The sequence below is a fragment of the Callorhinus ursinus genome, unplaced genomic scaffold (genome assembly GCF_003265705.2).
Source record: "Callorhinus ursinus isolate GAN/ISIS: 27379988/994484 unplaced genomic scaffold, GSC_fseal_2.0 scaffold4, whole genome shotgun sequence".
Classification (NCBI taxonomy): domain Eukaryota; kingdom Metazoa; phylum Chordata; class Mammalia; order Carnivora; family Otariidae; genus Callorhinus; species Callorhinus ursinus.
The window spans coordinates 157,300,589-157,320,092 of record NW_027397066.1 but is presented as its reverse complement, the minus strand read 5'-3'; the positions used below and the strand labels follow the sequence as shown (position 1 = coordinate 157,320,092).

The 19,504-nt window shown below is 37.6% G+C and overlaps 1 protein-coding gene across 3 annotated transcripts in view; it reads left to right on the top strand.

The window, feature by feature from the left end:
• Positions 1-19,504, top strand: part of ADAM28 (ADAM metallopeptidase domain 28) — a 92,162-nt gene that overhangs the window by 63,014 nt on the left and 9,644 nt on the right. For 2 of the 3 annotated variants that reach the window (XM_073892597.1, XM_073892598.1), the window contains 6 exons: positions 1,371-1,473; positions 3,600-3,759; positions 4,475-4,555; positions 4,860-4,938; positions 12,613-12,721; positions 13,658-13,736. In XM_073892597.1, the coding sequence (XP_073748698.1) occupies positions 1,371-1,473; positions 3,600-3,759; positions 4,475-4,555; positions 4,860-4,938; positions 12,613-12,721; positions 13,658-13,736 (611 nt within the window). Of the gene's footprint in view, positions 1-1,370; positions 1,474-3,599; positions 3,760-4,474; positions 4,556-4,859; positions 4,943-12,612; positions 12,722-13,657; positions 13,737-19,504 lie in introns of all 3 variants that reach the window. The other variant, XR_012378105.1, reaches the window with a different exon arrangement.

The window sequence follows — 19,504 nt, the reverse complement described above, 5'->3', positions numbered from 1 at the left end:
AGTGAAGATGTGGCAAAACACCTGGTTTTATACAGTCTGGTAAGAGCATGAATTAGGACAGTCTTTCCAGGATGAATTGGAAAAATGTATGTACAACTTAAAAAGAAAATGTACTGCTTTCCCCAGCAAATGTATTCCGGAATATTTTTTTCACAAGGGATTTTTCAGCCAGCACTTTTAAAATTAATAACGGATAATTGGGAAACATCTCAAAGTCCAAGAATAAGCCTCAGTCAAATAAGTTATATAGTATTTCTTCAGTGCAGCTTTTACAGCTATGAAACTGCTTAATATTTAGTGCCTGGGGAAAGCACAAGTATACTGTTATTTGGGAAGCAGCATGGTACCAGGTGTATGAATGATACTTTCTACAATATTAGCCGTAATAACTCTGAAGTTTGGGATTAGGAATATGCTTTTTCCTTATTATTCATGCCCAACTATTCAATATTTTCAGTGTAGATATTTTATTATAATAATGAGCCTATAAATGTTACTGAGATCAAATAATTAAGAAAATATGATAATAAAACTTATTTTATCATCTTGGACATTGAAACATGAAATTCATTTAAAATGATTCAGGTTTACAGATAAACCAAGAGGTTAAGGCACTTGGCCAAGGTCACACAGCTGCAACTTAGCGCCTGAACTCTTAACCACTGTATTCTATTGCTCATCTGATGAGGATCTAAGGAAGATTGCCTGAGAAATTAAATATGTGGTGCCTGCACAAAGCAGAAGTTTGACTAAGCATAGCAAGTAATTGTGACATAGCAAGTATTAGCAGAAGAGCATCCCAATGTCTGCCTGCGAGATGTTAATACAAGGATTGTGGCTCTCCTAGCTAAGTCTTCATATTTAGATGGATTTTTTTTTAATCTTCAGCAAATCAACCACATTTCCAAATATTTAGATGGCCATTATTCAAAATTTAAATATATGAAGGGTTATTTTATTGTATTTTTTAAAAGATTTTATTTATTTATTTAGAGAGAGAGTACGTGAGGGGGAGAGAGGCAGAGGGAGAGGGGAAGGATCTTAAACAGACTCCAAGCTGAGTGAGGAGCCTGTTCCGGGCTCGATCTTACAACCCTGAGATCATGACCTGAACCAAAATCAAGAGTCCCATGTTTAACCAACTGAGCCACCCAGGCACCCCTAAAGGATTATTTTAATTTCTAGCCATGTTTCTCAATAACAAACTATTGCAGCCTATATTTCTGACAATGTCCAATGGGATTATGCCAGAATAGTATTTCTCATGCTATATATTTCATTAATTTTATATTTCATTAATCCTTTGTAGCATTGAGTATCTTATCTCTTTTCTTTTCTAATATGTCCCTACTCACCATGCCTGGTTTCAGGGACCAAGGTTGCAGACAAATCATGTTATAGCAGGAATGAAGGTGGGTCAAGGTATGGGTACTGTCGCAAAGTGGACGACACACGCATTCCCTGCAAAGCAAGGTGAGTGGCCTTGTTTGAACCTTCCTGCTCCTCAGACCAGAGAAATCATTCACTTTCAGATACATGTTCTGATTTATTCCAATTAAAGCAAAAGTTAATTTGGACATCATTCGTTTAGTCAGCATTCATTAACTATCATGTGCTGTGTTTTAGACTAGGCACTAAGTTAAAAGACGAATAAGAAATAAACTCTTTTTTCCAGTCCCTCATGGTGGGTGCTTTGGAGGACATCAAGTACAGTCATCGTGAAATTGAGTGACTGTGTGGATGGAACATGCAGCAGCAGTGAATGGGCCTGTATGGAAGTCTATACATGAATTTTTCAATATACGTTAGGCACTTTTCCATCTAGGTATTTTGTTATGGTTCTAGGAGTAGAAATATTTATCTACTCAGAGGAATAACCAATACAATGCTTGTATAGTTTTGTTTAAGCTTGTCGTGGCATTACAGAAAGAAAAAAATACAGTAAGAGAAAAGATTGACAATTCGCCTGGAGAGCTTGTTTTACTTTTTGTATGGATATTCTGGAAAAAAAAATTTCTAGAATATCATGAGCAATGGACTTGAGATTTTTGTATAAGATTTTTGTGGTTCTACAATTTTAAGGTGACTTTTAAAATTCAAATTATAATAGGTTAAACTTAGTGCCTTCTCCAAATTTCACACATACTAAGTAATGTATAACAAGAGACTGAACAAGATAAACATTTCTCAAAGTTTTTCTTTTAAACAGTGGTTTTTCCAGATGATAAGTATTACCAAACTATACTTTGGACGTAGTGTCATCCCTTGGAGAGTCTGAGCCTAAAGGATAATAATATTCCATGGCCTCTCCTTTCTAAGAAATCAGGGTAGATTCAAAAGGGAAAACAGTTATGTAAAAAGCAATGTGTGTGTTTTCTGGGAGCCAATATGTAGTTCGAGAGGTAGCGAGCGGGAAAGAGCGTAAGGTGGTTCCACTTCCCTCTGTTAGCATGCACACACATTGTCCTGAATGACTGTATGATCCCTGGATCATTTCTGCGACTAGAGGCACAAGCATGTCATTCTTTCCACAGGTTGACCTCTTAGTCACTTCTGAATAGTCATTGGCTGTAGTGGAGAGTAGACCTGAATGGTCATTGGCTGTAGTGGAGAGTAGACCTGAATGGTCATTGGCTGTAGTGGAGAGTAGACCTGAATGGTCATTGGCTGTAGTGGAGAGTAGACCTGAAAGTAGGCCTTCCTTATAAAGCTCTAAGTGACTAAAGAAAAACAGCTCTTCAGGTTTGGAAAGAATGTGTGCCTTTCTCCACTCCTCAGTCATATTTGCTAACCGCCACCAGAAACATCAGGAGAATCTGATTCTGTCCCTTGCAGAGTAGTTTTTCACAGCCCTCCTCTGAATTCAGCATAAAGCAACTGACTCCAGTTTTATTGGCCCTGACTTTATTCACCTTGGCAGTAGTGAATGGCTTTACTGAGTACTGAGCTGTTTCATCTTTATTTGCAGGGAGACAGTTCTTTCAGTAACTCCACATGATGCCTTGGAGTGTCACCCAAGGCTCAGCCTTACGTAGATACAGCTATAGTTGGGAGAATTATTCTGCTGCAATTCATGAAAATAAAAAAGTAACTTTAGCTGAAACAAAATAGAAACTACGTGCCCTCCATGATATTAGAAGTCCATCCTCCTTATATCTGGAGCATGACCTTCATTCCCAGGTGTTTCTCTTGGCCTATCATGGCTTCTGCAGCTACAGCCATTGCATTCCAATAAGCCAAAAAGAGAAAAAAATGAGAAGTAGGACATACTCTTCATGTAACGCCCTCCTCAAGGATTTACACATAAGATTCTGCTTCCTTCCCATTGGCCAGAACTAGGCAATTGGCCAAAATTAGCTGCCTAGGAATCTGGGAAATGTGGGTTTTGTTTTTGAGCAATAACGTGCCTTGCTAATGCTTTGTGGTTCTATTACTGAAGAATAAGGGGAAATTTGACATAAAGGGAGAACTAGGAGTCTCTACTATGGGGAGAAATATGATTAGTTAAATACTGATAGCCAGGGAGCTGATTTAGAACTGCATAGGACTATAATTTGGATCCTGGTATTTCAACTGCAACAAATTTGGCTTTTCCTCAGTGATGCCATGTGTGGGAAGTTGTTCTGTCAAGGTGGGTCAGATAATTTGCCCTGGAGAGGACATATAGTAACTTTCCTGACATGTAAAACATTTGATCCTGAAGACAACAGTCAAGAAATAGGCATGGTAGCCAATGGAACTAAGTGTGGAAACAAGAAGGTAAGTTGAAAATGTAGCTTTTGATCAAAATGTTCTTTTGTCTTGTTTTTTTGTTTTGTTTTGTTTGTTTGCTTCTCAAGGACTCTTTATGTTTCATGGGGCACAGTTTTCAAAGCAATACTTAATGCCATTCACTTATGCATGTGTGAATTCATCCCTCCAATACTATTTAATAAGTAACTATTATGTGCTTAGTACTAGGTTATTAAACCTTGGTAAATTTTATTGTCCCCAAATCAGTAGGTTCTCGATAAATGATAGCCACCCTGATAATAATAAAGATAATAATAACAATACTATTTATTTTTACACAAATGATAGGTATTATAATATTGCAGATGATGTAATATTAACATGTTTTCCATAATATTTTTGTTTGGAGTGGGTGCCTTGTATCATGCACAAAGCTTAGCTCAGTGCTAAGTTATCAGTCTCAGGTATGGACTGAAGAGGTGGATTAAGGGAATGACCCATGAGGAATAAAGTGAAGTAAGGAACTATTCTTTAGAGGACTTTCCAAACTTTTTTAATAAAAATTATCTAGCTTCATCTTCTTATTTCCAAAAGAATGCTGTGATTTCCCTAATAAAAAGGTAAGTTTGATAACAATAATCATAGCTAGTAATAGAAGACTAAATTCCAAAGAGTCAGCAATTTGCAGAGCTGAAGCCTTTGGGTATTGATGTCAGCTTGATGTTTTTCACATCACTTTCAGATTTGCATTAATGCAGAATGTGTAGATATCGAAAGAGCCTACAAATCAACCAATTGCTCCTCCAAGTGCAAAGGACATGCTGTAAGTTTTGAAAATGTTTCCCCAAGCTTGCTGAATCTTTTGTAATTTTAGGTCAGTCTTGATGATGCTAAAGTAATGTTACAGCATTAAGTGATTAAAATTATTAAGTTTGCCTTAATGCACAGTAGTTTGGTTCAATGAAAACAATTTCTTCTAAGAACCTGGTAGTGACATTCCTATGATGGATTCATACATTATGTAGATAGCTGAAAGGCTGCAGAGTTGGGGTTAGTTTCTGATGAATAGGGCCCTTGGGTTGGTGGTCAGCCTAGTGTGGCAACTAATAGGATCACTGCTTCTCTAGGTGTGTGACCATGAGCTCCAGTGTCAGTGTAAAGAAGGATGGGCCCCTCCTGATTGTGATGACTCCCCAGTGGTCTTCCGTAGGTAACATTACACGTCTAATCTGAAAAATTGCTCTTCTAAGCTTTTATCTCATATTACATAAGATTTCATTGCCACTTTTCTCTCCTCTTGGAATTCTTGTTCATTCCATAAATATTGAATCTACAATATTAATCTTCAAGGTCTCTAACAACTTTTTAGTCATATTTTCCACACTCTTTTGCTTTTACTATACATACAAAAAATTTCCTCAAATTTTATATGTGTAATCTTAATTTTAATTTCCTAAATGTTCTTGTTTTATGATTGTTCTATTTTTGTAGGAGCTTTGACTTAATGTATAGGTACAATATTCTCATAAAATTCTCTAAGAATATGGCTTGGATTATTTTTGTACGTTCAATTCTGTTCTTTGAATCATCTCTATTTCTTTTGAGTTTGATTTGTTTTTCACCCTGTCTCTTATTGTGCTATTTTTCTTCAGGATATAGGACCCTTAGCTGAGGGTGGGATTAGGTTGACTTCAGTTAGCTTTCATCGGTTTTCTTTGCATGCTTGTGTGCTTGTTGTAACTACCCATACTTCTCCAGATGGGAGGTCTGGCTGTGAGCTCTATCAGTAGATAGATAGGCCTCCATCCAGACCATCAGGGTGGGAAACAGCCAGGGTGCGGATCCTCACCTCCAGTCACCATGGTGAGGAGTACTTTGCCCAGAAGAGAGCTCCTCACTGCATTTACTTCCTGAGAGAACTGCTTTCCCTCAGCACTCTTTCCTTGATCCTCCCTTCTGTCTCATCTACTGTGGGTATCTGCAGTTAGCCTCTGTTCTGCTCCTCAGGCCCTTGTATCCCCCATTGCTTCTAGAGAGCAGTTCTTGGGTCTTTGTCTTCACTCTTTTTCTTTATACCAAAGGGATGGGGATAGGGATGCAGATGGGGATGGACCTGAACAAACCATCTGTCTCAAGTTAAGATTCTCTGTGGGCTTCCCAAGAAAGAATAGCATCTACTTCTGATGTTTGGGTTATTTTTTAAAGATTTATTTTTATTTATTATTTTTTAGAGGGGGGTATGGGCAGGAGGAGAGGGAGAGCAAGAATCTCAAGCAGACTCCATGCTGAGTGAGGAGCCTGACACAGGGCTTGATTTTACAACCCTGAGATCATGACCTGAGCTGAAGTCAAGAGTCTGACACTTAACTGTCTGAACCACTCAGGCACCCCTGAGCTATTTTTTAAAAAATGTGTTGGTGATGGGTATTAAGGAGGGCACGTACTGCATGGAGCTCTTGGTGTTATGCACAAACAATGAATCATGGATCACTACATCAAAAACTAATGATGTATTATACGATGAGTAACATAATAAAATTAAATTAAGTTAAAAAAATTGTTGGTTATTTGCTAAACTTCCCAAGAAAGAATAGCATTTACTTCTGATGCTTGGACTATAATTTACTCTGTTTCTGTCTGCCTGAATCCCTTTACTTTCTTTCTGAAATTTCTAAAAGTTCTTTACTATTTTTCTAGTGCTCTATGATTTTATTACGTATATGTTTAAATATTAAATATATTATTACATTTATATAGACATGCAAACACATGCACATATGCTACTTAGGATGTGTTATCTGGTATTTGGATATGGTAGGGGAATAGACACATCAACATCAATCAGCTACTTATTTAGGGAATTCTTTAATGGTTTAAACACTCACTAAAAATCCTTTTAAAATATGACTTCCCTCTTCTTGAACTGTATTTTGTTTAATCTCTTGATTTGCTAAATCACTTACATTAGTCATTTCTTCTTTCTTCTTGCATGAAACTTTCTATGTTGCATTTATAAGGATTTATTTCCACTGCTAAATAGAAAACATGAATAGATTGGATTGGATTAGATCTTTTGACTCACAGTTTTAATTTCATGACTCTCTCAAGATGTAGATACTGATATTTAATGTTCAAAAACCGAGGCTACCCAGATTTTGCTTGTTGTTGTTGTGAAATAACCCTTTAAAAATCATTAGTTTATTTTCCCTTAAGTGTTTTTAGACTCTGAAACAAATAATGTTTAAAAAAAAAAGAAGAAGAAGAAGAGAGCAGGAAGGGAAAGATGAAGGGGGGGAATGGGAGGGGGAGACGAACCATGAGAGACGATGGACTCTGAGAAACAAACTGAGGGTTCTAGAGGGGAGGGGGGTGGGGGGATGGATTAGCCTGGTGATGGGTATTAAAGAGGGCACGTTCTGTGTCGAGCACTGGGTGTTATACGCAAACAATGAATCATGGAACACTACATCAAAAACTAATGATGTAATGTATGGTGATTAAAATAACATAATAATAAAAAAAAGAAAAAAACAACAACAACAAAAAAAGAATTGCTACTATATGAAAACTAATCATCATGCCATGCCTGGGTGTTGTTTTGTTTTACTTATTTTGATTGTTAGCAAGTGAGGTCTTTCAAACTGAGGATTTGATTCTTCAGTGCAAGGAATGTTTCTGTTATTACAGATATTAAAATTGATTCTGTTCCACTTCTCTGGTTTCTAATTCAGAAATATAAATTATTTGTATCAAATATCTTGATTGTGTGGCTTTCTTGTTATCCTTTTTTGTCATTGTCTATCTCCTGTTATTTTGGGGAAAGTCTCTCAAAATTATTTTCTGTATCATAGAGTGAATTTTTGGCAATGTCAACACTCCTATTTATTAGTTATAATGACATTCTAAAATGGTCAGTGGCATTTTTGTGTTTCTTTAAACCTCTTTCATACCACTCTATTGTCTTCTCTTATTTTGTATCTTCTTTAACAATCTATTTTCATTTTACTGAGAGTACCAAGCAGATGCCACCTTAAATTTACTTTGATTCTTTATAATTTTTTTCTGAAAGCAGATATTCTATATCTATTCTACTTCCACATATTATTTTAAACCTAATCTTTTCATATTTTTATGTTCTTTCCCCCTTAATTACTTATCCTCCAGTAAAGAAGAATCAATTCCAACACAAATTGTTAAAGTATTTCTTGAAAACTTTAAATCAAAGGACTAGTGATGGAAATATGCATTATGTGACATCAGATTTATATCTTAAGGGGATCAAGGAGGCAACTGGAGTGGTTCAGGATACAGATAGGGGATGTTTTTCTCTGAATCACTTGTTCTACTTGTTAAAGCCACTGTGTCAGGATTCAACTTCATCCATCAGGTTTTCTTTTTGTTTCCGGACACTGTGTTGGTGAGTTTGGTTCCATTTGTGGCACTACTTCTGACCCAACCATCGAGCAAAACCTCCATCAGACTGGGGAAAATGCAGTAAGGTGTCCCGTCACCAAAATGACAGACCTCAATGGCTGGTTTTCCTGAAATCCAGGCTTCTAATCAAAACTTGAATGAGAAAAATTACATTTCTATTTTCACTAAACTCTAACTAAAATTTAGAATTTTCTACAATTACAGGGATGTAAGGAAACAAACCACAGTGGTATTAGTTCTCATGACTGTGTCACCAATAGAAATTACACATTTTTACATCACATTGCCGTTGCTGCATAAATCCTTAAATGTCCTATATGTGTGTTTCTAGTTTGAAATTATAGTGGCTACTAAGCCACTGTCAGGTCTTATAATTTAGGGGTTAAAAAAGAAGTATATATGTAACCATATCATAAATTCCTTTATAATATTTTGACAACTGTATTCTGACATAATTGGCTTCCTTTTTAGTCCTATGCATTTTATTAATGAATTTAAAAGCATTCAGAGAAAGAGTTTATAGTCCTTATCAGATTTCCAAAATGATCTGTGGCACATAAAAGGTTAAGACCCCTGCTCTCTAGTATGGCCATACATAACCACCGGCTTTCAAGCTTCCTTAATTAAAACAATTTTTTGTAAAATTTGTACAGAAAAACATATAAATAGATATATCACATGTATTGTTTGTATACATTTATAATATAGCATATATATATATATAATACAAATTATAAAATGAGCATTCATACACTACAGTCTGGGCCAAGAAACAGAGCATTGCTAGCAGCCCAGGCATGTTAGCACTTGGCTTCATCCCTGTCCTAATGTCTTCTTTCTCTAAGGGTTAATCATTAATGTGTCTTTTATTATAAACATTTTGTTACTTTTCTTCATGGTCTTCCTTTCCAAATACACATTCCTAATCAGTAGGTTCTGTTTTTAACTATATATGTGTATGTGTGTGTGTGTATATATATATATACACACAATTATTGGTCCCCATAGTCTTCTTTTCTCTATATTATGTTTTTAAGAGCATCCATATTCTTATGGATGGAATTAGTTTATTTTTGCTATTGTGCATAATATCACAATTTTGACATATATTGGTATAATATTGTGTATGTGTATATATATGACAGTTTCCTTTTTTTTACTGCTTTTATGGATATTTCAAGACTATTTTGAGAAAAAGTTTCTATAAATATTGTCATTCAAGTCTAATTTAACTAGATCGTACCAAACTGTTTCCAGAGTGGCTGCACAATTTCACACTCCTAACAGCAGTGAATACAAGTTCCTATTGTTATACAACCTTTAAGCCATTTGACACTCGCAGATAGCAAATTTTATTCCTTCTGGTAGGTTAGTAGTGATAGCACATTGAGGTTTTAATTTGGTTTCTTTATTTTCTTAAAGATTTTGTTTATTTATTTATCAGAGAGAGAGAGAGCGGGAGTGAGAGAGGGAGAGAGAGAGAGAGAGCACAAGCAGTGGGGAGCGGCAGGCAGAGGGAGAAGCAGGCTTCCCGTGGAGCAGGGAGCCTGATGCGGGACTCGATCCCAAGAGCCTGGGATCATGACCTGAGCCGAAGGCAGATGCTTAACCAACTGAGCCACACAGGCGACCCTTAATTTGCTTTTTATAACTAATAATAATAATAACCAAAGAATCTTTCTTTATTTGCGGGCCAGTTGGATATTCTTTTCTGTGAAGTATTTGTTCAAGCCTTTTTGTCTGTATTTCTATTGAGTTGTCTCCCCTCACCCTTTTATTAACTTACATATGTTTTAATATATTTTTGATATAAGCTATTTTCAGTTATGTATGTTGAAAGAACTTCCCTCCTGTGTTTTCTCACTCTCTTTGTGATATCATGTGGTTAATGGAAGATTTTAATTTCAATGTAGTCAATTTTTTAATCATTCTCTTGATGGTTAGTTTTTTTTTTTTCCTTTGTGTGTCCTTTTCTAAGGAAATATTCCCTACCCTGAAGTTATGAATATATATCTGTATATTGTCTTCTAAAAGCATTCTGGTACTGTCTTTTCAAATTTAGGTCTATAATCTGAAACTATTTTGTGTATGATACAAATGTTTAATTTCATTTTCATCCCAGATAGATGCCCAACTGTCACGTTATCATTCATCCTTCCCAAATGCAAGTGTTCACATATGTGTCTTTCTGGGATATCTATTCTTTTCTGGTGGTCCTACTTGACTGTCCTTTGTGCTAGTATGACACTTTTTTAAACTCTGTCTTTAGAATAATTTTGATATAGGCTGTCCTTTAACTTTGTTCTTCTTTAAGAATGATTTGGTTATTAGCTTTTTGCACTTTTACATATATTTTATAATCAGATTCTCAATTTATACACATAATTCTTGTTAGGATTTACATATAACATAAACCACATCTATGATTTACTTGGGAGAATGAGTATATATAAAAAATATTGAATTCCTAGGGCACCTGGGTGGCTCAGTTAGTGAAGTTGTTGACTCTTGATTTCAGCTCAGGTCATGATCTCAGGGTCATGAGATGGAGTCCCGTGTTGGGCTCTGCACTCAGCAGAAAGTCTGCTTGAGATTCTCTCTCTCTCTCTCCCCTCCCCCCGCCCTCTCTCTCTCAAATAAATAAATAAATATTTAAAAAAGTATTGATTTTCCTCTCTCTCTCTCTAACAAATACATAAAATCTTTTAAAAAATTTAAAAAAAAGAAAGGGGGACACCTGGGTGGCTCAGTCGCTTAAGCATCTGCCTTTGGCTTAGGTCATGATCCTGGTGTCCTGGGACTGAGTCCCACATCAGCTCCTTGCTCAGCAGGGATCCCACTTCTCCCTCTGTCTGCCGCTCCACCTTCTTGTGCTCTCTCTCTCTCTCTAACAAATAGATAAAATCTTAAATAAAATAAATAAAAAATGTTGATTTCCTAATCATTGACATGAACTATCTATTCATTTATTTAGTCTTTCTTAAAATTAGTTACCCCCCCCTTTTTTTTGGCAAAAATGTTTTAGTTGCTTTTAGTGGGAGAGTTGGTCAGAATTTCCCAAACCACTGTTACCAGAAACAGAAGAGCATACTTTCTCTTCAATTATTTCCATGTTAAACTGCATACCTCCTTCCTATCATAATATTCCCCATCTGTCTTTTTTTTTAAAGATTTTTATTTATTTATTCATGAGAGACAGAGAGAGAGGCAGAGGGAGAAGCAGGCTCCCAAGGAGGAGGGAGCCCGATGCAAGACTCGATCCCAGGACCCTGGGATCATGACCTGAGCCGAAGGCAGACGCTTAACCATCTGAGCCCCATCTGTCTTATACCTCAACTTTCTCTGCAGACCTTGTCCTTTCAAATAGGGGTGTTTGTGAAGTCCTGTCAATTTCCTCTTTATTTCTTCTGATACCATGTTGCTCTTCTGAAAATAGTTATAATTCTGAGGTTAGTGCCAGTATATTTTCTTTTTCATTCTGAATCTATCTATGCTATATTCAACTGAAATGCCTCAGAATTTTATTTTCTTTGGCTTTTTGGATAGGAATTGTTATGGAGGGGTGGTAAGTTTAGATATTGTTATTATCTTAGAATTCTACTTCTGACATATCTGCCTCTATCTGCATGTATGCATGTTCACACTTGGGAACTTTTCTTGCGTTATACCAAAATTAATCTTATTATTGCCTGGCTGATCTCTAATGAGAAAGCAGTAGTTGTTCTCATTGCTCTTTAAATTTGTACCTCCTGGTCTCTAAAGTTTCAGATTATTATAAGAGAAATTAATATTTGACATAGCAAAAGATTGACGTTACACTCATTACTTCAATGAGCAGTTAAAAGAGAAAATACCATATAGACCCAGGAAATTTGTTCAAATTGGTCTGCAACTCACAGGGTCACATAATTTCTTTTCTGTCTGTAATAATTCCGAGATGGAGCAAACACCAGTAAAACGCTCACCTGTGCCTCTATCAATTCTCTTCTTCTTGTCTCCGCTCCTCGTTTGCTGCTGACAGGAATATGATCACAAGGCTTCCGTTTCTTTTTCTTTGTTTGATGCCAACGCCAAATTTTAAAAATGTTTCACTCCTTTTTTTACATCCTCCTCACTTCCCATTCTCTTTAAACTCCCAGCCTAACACTTTCCAGTTGGTACAAACATCATCCCTTCTAAGGATTCTCAGTAGTATGATGCTTTCCCTATTTCATATGCCATGTTTTATATGGATTTTCCCCTTACTTCCTCTATCTACATAATATTACAACACTCATGATCAAAATGCATTTTCATTTTACTGATTATGAGAGATTTTCCAGGGAATGCCTTCTTTGGAGGAAAGGGTAGAATGGAGTTTGTGATAAATGAAGAAATAAGGACTAGAGTGATGCATATTTGTGCGTTTCTCATACCCTTAACAGGTCTGGGTTCTCTTTGTTGCAGACTTCTCCATTGTGGTTGGGGTGCTGTTCCCTGTGGCCATGATATCTGTGGTGGTTGCTATAGTAATCTGGCATGAAAGCACCAGAAGAAAGCAGAAGGAAGTCCAGAGGTAGCCTTCTATCTTACTTTGGGGACTTTTTGACCTCTAATTTATTTTAAATTCAAGGATATGACCCAAATTCTCAAATTTAAGTAGTTTACTACAAATACTCAGAAATAAGTACAGATACATTTCTCTTGGACCAGAGGCTGGGTATCAATTTTACTGGGAAATCCGTCACAGCAATACATGTATTGTTTTTATGTTGATTACTGTATTCATAATTAATAAAAAGTTATAACTCTTATTAGTAAAGATTTTACACCCATTATAAGAATACACTGTGTAACATTTATTGGTCATTATCTTTATGACAAGTGCTATGCTGAGTCTTTTTATAATTCATTATCTCTAATCTTCACAAGAATGTTGTGAAGTAGTAACTATTATTTCCATTTTATAGGTGAAAAGGTGTTTTATATTAGTCCTTAACTGTAGCAGTCTTGCAAAATCAGGCACTTCACACTTTTTCTTAAGTGGAAACCAAGGCTCAGAGGTTAACAAATATGTTCGAAGTCTTACCACCTCAGTTGTTGGAATCTTGATTTGCACCTACATTGGTTAATCTTTCAAACATGGTCTTGACACTACAGTTATCTTTCTAGCCTTTGTTAAAGACTAACTTATTCACATATAATGGGTTTCCTAAATATTGAATGAATAAAATAAATCATTAATTAAATGAGATAATTTAAATAAACGCTGATTCAACACCATCATTATTAGGAATCAAGGCTCTGTAGAGAATCTAGAAGAAATTTAGTGGTGGTGATTATGAATTCCAGGACAAGGAGACCTTAAGAAAGTGTTAGCGAGCAGAAGAAAGCCCAGTCAATGACCAAAGATGACACAATGGGCGAAGAAAATTATCAAGCTTCTTTCAAGTGTCCTCATCATGGTGAAGGAAATGTTAAGTCCTTTTATATGATATGCTTTCATATACAGGCCACTTTCTACTACTGGCACCAGGCCTCGCAGAAGGAGGAGGACCCCACTGATGGTGAAGGATATTCAGCCCCAAGAGGTGAACCACAGTTTATAGTGTGCTTGCCTTGGACGCCAGTTTGTGATTCTTTCATTTTCTTGTCCTGACCACCTACCTATCTGTCTTTCCTACTCAGCAGTATTTTACAAATCCAGTCCACTAGTTAGTATGTAGCTAGAATTTGGGGCTCTCTAACTACACATTTGGAAAATTCTCCTTTGCCTTTTTTTTTTTAAGATTTTATTTATTTGAGGGGGGCGGAGCAAGATGGCAGAGGAGTAGGAGACCTAGATTTCGTCTGGTCTCAGGAATTCAGCTGAATAGGGATCAAACCATTCTGAACACCTACAAACTCAACAGGAGATCAAAGAGGAGAGTAGCAACAACTCTCTGAACAGAGAAGCGACCACTTACTGGAAGGTAGGACGTGCGGAGAAGTGAATCCGAGGCGATATTCGGGAGGATAGACGGCGGGGGAGGGGGCCGCCGTCGGCCGCTTCTGGCAAGTGATAGAGCCGCGGAGCACAACATCGGAACTGTTAGAAGTCGTCTCCGCTGAGGGACGTCGCTGCAGTGGCTAAGCAGGGGGTGGAATCCTCCCGGGACAGTGTGGTCTCAGGACCCTTGGGGTCACAGAAAAACCGGGGGTGCCTGAGTGCGCCAGAGCTCCCAGGTATCGGAGCGGGGAAGCCGGCTGCAGAGACAGAGTTGAGGCGCGGGTTCTCAGCTCGGGGTTGCCATAAACTGTGATCCGCAGCCCAGTTGGGCCACTGCTCCTGCAGCAGGGACCCAACAGGCGGCAGATCCGGGGTGACTCCCCTCTCTCCCCTGGGAGGAGTGGTGCGGGAGCGCACCGCAGGGATCTGCTGGGTTTGGAGACTCCACACGGGGTCGGGTGCCAGAGATAGCAATGCTCGGTCACAGGCCGGGTGAGCACGGAGAGCGGCCGGAGACCGGGGACAAGGGAGTGACTGCTTTTCTCTGGGGACACACTGAGGAGTGGGGCCCAAGTTCTCAGCTCCTCCGGGTGGAGATTGGGAGGCCACCATTTTTGCCCTGGTCCTCCAAGGCTGTACAGAGAGCTTGTAGGGAACAAAAGCTCCTGAGATCAAACCCGAGCAGCTTGCTTAGCCCGGACCGAAAAGGGCAGGGCAATTCAGCCTCTGGCAAAGACATTTGGAAACCACAGCAACAGGCCCCTCCCCCAGAAGATCAGCACGAACAGCCAGCAAGCCAAGACCAAGTTTACCGATCAAGGAGAACGGAAGAACTCCAGCGCTAGGGGAATACTGCACATAGAATTCATGGCTTTTTTTAACCATGATTCATTAGTTCATCAAAGTTAATTTTTGTTAACTGTTTTTTTTTTCTTTTTCACTTTTTCAACCAACATCTTATCAATCTCTTTTAAAAAAAAAAAAACATTTTTTATTTTTCATTTTTAGAGTCATATTTTATCCCTTCATAGTAGTTACCCTTATTTTTGGCATATATATATAAGTTGTTCTCTCTTTAAAATTTTGAGATACAGTTTCTTCTAACAGATAAAAATATACCCTAAATCACTAATGTATGGCTCTGTTCTAGTCTCCTGCCTGATCACATTCTCTCCCTTTTTTCTTTTCTTTTTTTTAAATCTTCTTTTTTCAAACAACTTCTTATCTTATCAAGTCCTTTTATAAAATCTTTTATACTTTTCATCTTTACAGTCATCTTCTATCCCTTCATTGTATCAACCCTTATTTTGTACATATATGTCTTTCTTCCTTTAAAATTTTAGGAGGCACTTTTTTCTAGCAGACCAAAATACGCCCAAAATCTAGTGTGTGGCACTGATCTATGCACTAGCCTGATCATATTTGATCACATTCTGCTTTTTTTGTATTGTTCTGTTTTTGTTTTTATCTTTATTTCTTTTTTTTTTTCTCATTCTTTTTTCTTTCTTTCCCTTTCTTTTCCCCTGGTTTCAGGTCTTTTCTGATTTGTATACAGTATATTTGCTGGGGAGGTTGTAAACCTGTTAGCATTTTGTTCTCTCATTCATCTATTCTCCTCTGGACAAAATGACAAGACGAAAAAAATCACCTCAGCAAAAAGAACAAGAGGTAGTACCGTCTGCCAGGGAACTACTCAATACGGACATTAGTACGATGTCGGACCTAGAGTTCAGAATCATGACTTTAAAGATACTAGCTGGGCTTGAAAAAAGCGTGGAAGTTATTAGAGAAACCCTTTCTGGAGAAATAAAAGAATTAAAATCTAACCAAGTCGAAATCAAAAAAGCTATTGATGAGGTGCAATAAAAAATGGGGGCACTAACTGCTAGGATAAATGAGGCAGAAGAGAGAATCAGTAATATAGAAGACCAAATGATGGAAAATAAAGAGGCTGAGAAAAAGAGGGAGAAACAACTACAGGATCACGAGGGCAGAATTCGAGAGATAACTGATACGATAAGATGAAACAACATTAGAATAATTGGAATTCCAGAAGAAGAAAGAGAGAGAGGGGCAGAAGGTATATTGGAGCAAATAATAGCAGAGAACTTCCCTAATGTGAGGAAGGAAACAGGCATCAAAATCCAGGAGGCACAGAGAACCCCTCTCAAAATCAATAATAATAGGTCAACACCCCAACATCTAATAGTAAAACTTATGAGTCTCAGAGACAAAGAGAAAATCCTGAAAGCAGCTCGGGAGAAGAGATATGTAACCTACAATGGTAAAAATATTAGATTTGCAACAGACCTATCCACAGAGACCTGGCAGGCCAGAAAGGACTGGCAAGATATCTTCAGAGTACTACATGAGAAAAATATGCAGCCAAGAATACTATATCCAGCTAGGCTGTCATTGAAAATAGAAGGAGAGATAAAAAGCTTCCAGAACAAACAAAAACTAAAGGAATTTGCAAACACGAAACCAGCCCTCCAAGAAATATTGAAAGGGGTCCTCTAAGCAAAGAGAGAGACTAAAAGCAGCAAAGATCAGAAAGGAACACAGACAACAAACAGTAACAGTCACCTTACAGGCAATACAATGGCACTAAATTCATACCTTTCAATAGTTACCCTGAATGTAAATGGGCTAAATGCCCCAATCAAAAGACACAGGCTATCAGATTGGATTAAAAAACAAGACCCATCAATATGCTGTCTGAAAGAGACTCATTTTAGAACCAAAGACATCCCCAGATTGAAAGTGAGGGGGTGGAAAACCATTTACCATGCTAATGGACACCAAAAGAAAGCTGGGGTGGCAATCCTTATATCAGACAAACTAGATTTTAAAACAAAGACTGTAATAAGAGATGAGGAAGGACACTATATCCTACTTAAAGGGTCTATCCAACAAGAAGATCTAACAACTGTAAATATCTATGCCCCGAACATGGGAGCAGCCAATTATATAAAGCAATTAATAACAAAAGCAAAGAAACACATTGACAACAATACAATAATAGTGGGGGACTTTAACACCTCCCTGACTGAAATGGACAGATCATCTAAGCAAAAGATCAACAAGGAAATAAAGACTTTAAATGACACACTGGACCAAATGGACTTCACAGACATATTCAGAACATTCCATCCTAAAGCAACGGCATACACATTCTCTCCAGTGCCCAGGAACATTCTCCAGAATTGATCACATCCTAGGTCACAAATCAGGTCTCAACTGGTACCAAAAGATTGGGATCATTCCCTGCATATTTTCAGACTACAATGCTTTGAAACTAGAACTCAATCACAAGAGGAAAGTCGGAAAGAACTCAAATACATGGAGGCTAAAGTGCATCCCACTAAAGAATGAATGGGTCAACCAGGAAATTAAAGAAGAATTAAAAAAAATTCATGGAAACCAATGAAAATGAAAACACACCTGTCCAAAATCTTTGGGATACAGCAAAGGTAGTCCTGAGAGGAAAGTATATAGCAATACAAGCCTTTCTCAAGAAACAAGAAAGGTCTCAAATACACAACCTAACCCTACACCTAAAGTAGCTAGAGAAAAAACAGCAAATAAAGCCTAAACCCAGCAGGAGAAGAGAAATAATAAAGATCAGAGCAGAAATCAATGAACTACAAACCAAAAGAACAGTAGAACAGATCAACGAAACTGGGAGCTGGTTCTTTGAAAGAATTAACAAGATTGATAAACCCCTGGCCAGACTGATCCAAAAGAAAAGAGAAATGACCCAAATCAACAAAATCATGAATGAAAGAGGAGAGATCACAACCAACACCAAAGAAATACAAACAATTATAAGAACATATTATGAGCAACTCTATGCCAGCAAATTAGAGAACCTGGAAGAAATGGGTGCATTCCTAGACCGTTTCAACTACCAAAATTGAACCAGGAAGAAATAGAAAACCTGAACAGACCTATAACCACTAAGGAAATTGAAGCAATCATCAAAACTCTCCGAACAAACAAAAGCCCAGGGCCAGATGGCTTCCCAGGGAAATTCTATCAGACATTTCAAGAAGAATTAATACCTATTCTCCTGAAACTGTTCCAAAAAATAGAAATGGAAGGAGAACTTCCAAATTCATTTTATGAGGCCACCATTACCTTGATCCCAAAACCAGACAAAGATCCCATCAAAAAGGAGAATTACAGACCAATATCCTTGATGAACATGGATGCAAAAATTCTCACCAAAATAGTAGCCAATAGGATCCAACAGTACATTAAAAGGATTATTCACCACGACCAAGTGGGAATTATCCCTGGGCTGCAAGGCTGGTTCAACATCCGCAAATCAATCAACGTGATACAATACATTAACAAAAGAAAGAACAAGAATCATATGATCCTCTCAATAGATGCAGAAAAAGCATTTGACAAAGTACAGCATCCTTTCTTGATCAAAACTCTTCAGAGTATAGGGATAGAGGGTACATACATCAATATCATAAAAGCCATCTACGAAAAACCTACAGCGAATATCATTCTCAATGGGGAAAAGCTGAGAGCTTTTCCCCTAAGGTCAGGGACGCGGCAGGGATGTCCACTCTCACCACTGCTATTCAACATAATATTAGAAGTCCTAACCACAGCAATCAGACAACAAAAAGAAATCAAAGGCATCCAAATTGGCAAAGAAGAAGTCAAACTCTCACTCTTTGCAGATGATATGATACTTTATGTGGAAAACCGAAAAGACTCCACCCCAAAACTGCTAGAACTCATACAGGAATTCAGTCAAGTAGCAGGCTATAAAATCAATGCACAGAAATCAGTGGCATTCCTATACACCAACAACAAGACAGAAGAGAGACAATTCAAGGAGTCGATCCCATTCACAATTGCACCCAAAACCATAAGATACCTAGGAATAAATTTAACCAAAGAGGCAAAGGATCTGTACTCAGAAAACTATAAAATACTCAGGAAAGAAATTGAAGAAGACACAAAGAAATGGAAAAACGTTCCATGCTCATGGATTGGGAGAACCAACATTGTGAAGATGTCAATGCTACCTAGAGCAATCTACACATTCAATGCAATCCCCATCAAAATACCATCCACTTTTTTCAAAGAAATGGAACAAATAATCCTAAAATTTGTATGGAACCAGAAGAGACCCCGAATAGCCAGAGGAATATTGAAAAAGAAAAGCAAAGCTGGCGGCATCACAATTCCGGACTTCCAGCTCTATTCCAAAGCTGTCATCATCAAGACAGTATGGTACTGGCACAAAAACAGACACATAGATCAATGGAACAGAAGAGAGAGCCCAGAAATGGACCCTCAACTCTATGGTCAACTCATCTTTGACAAAGCAGGAAAGAATGTCCA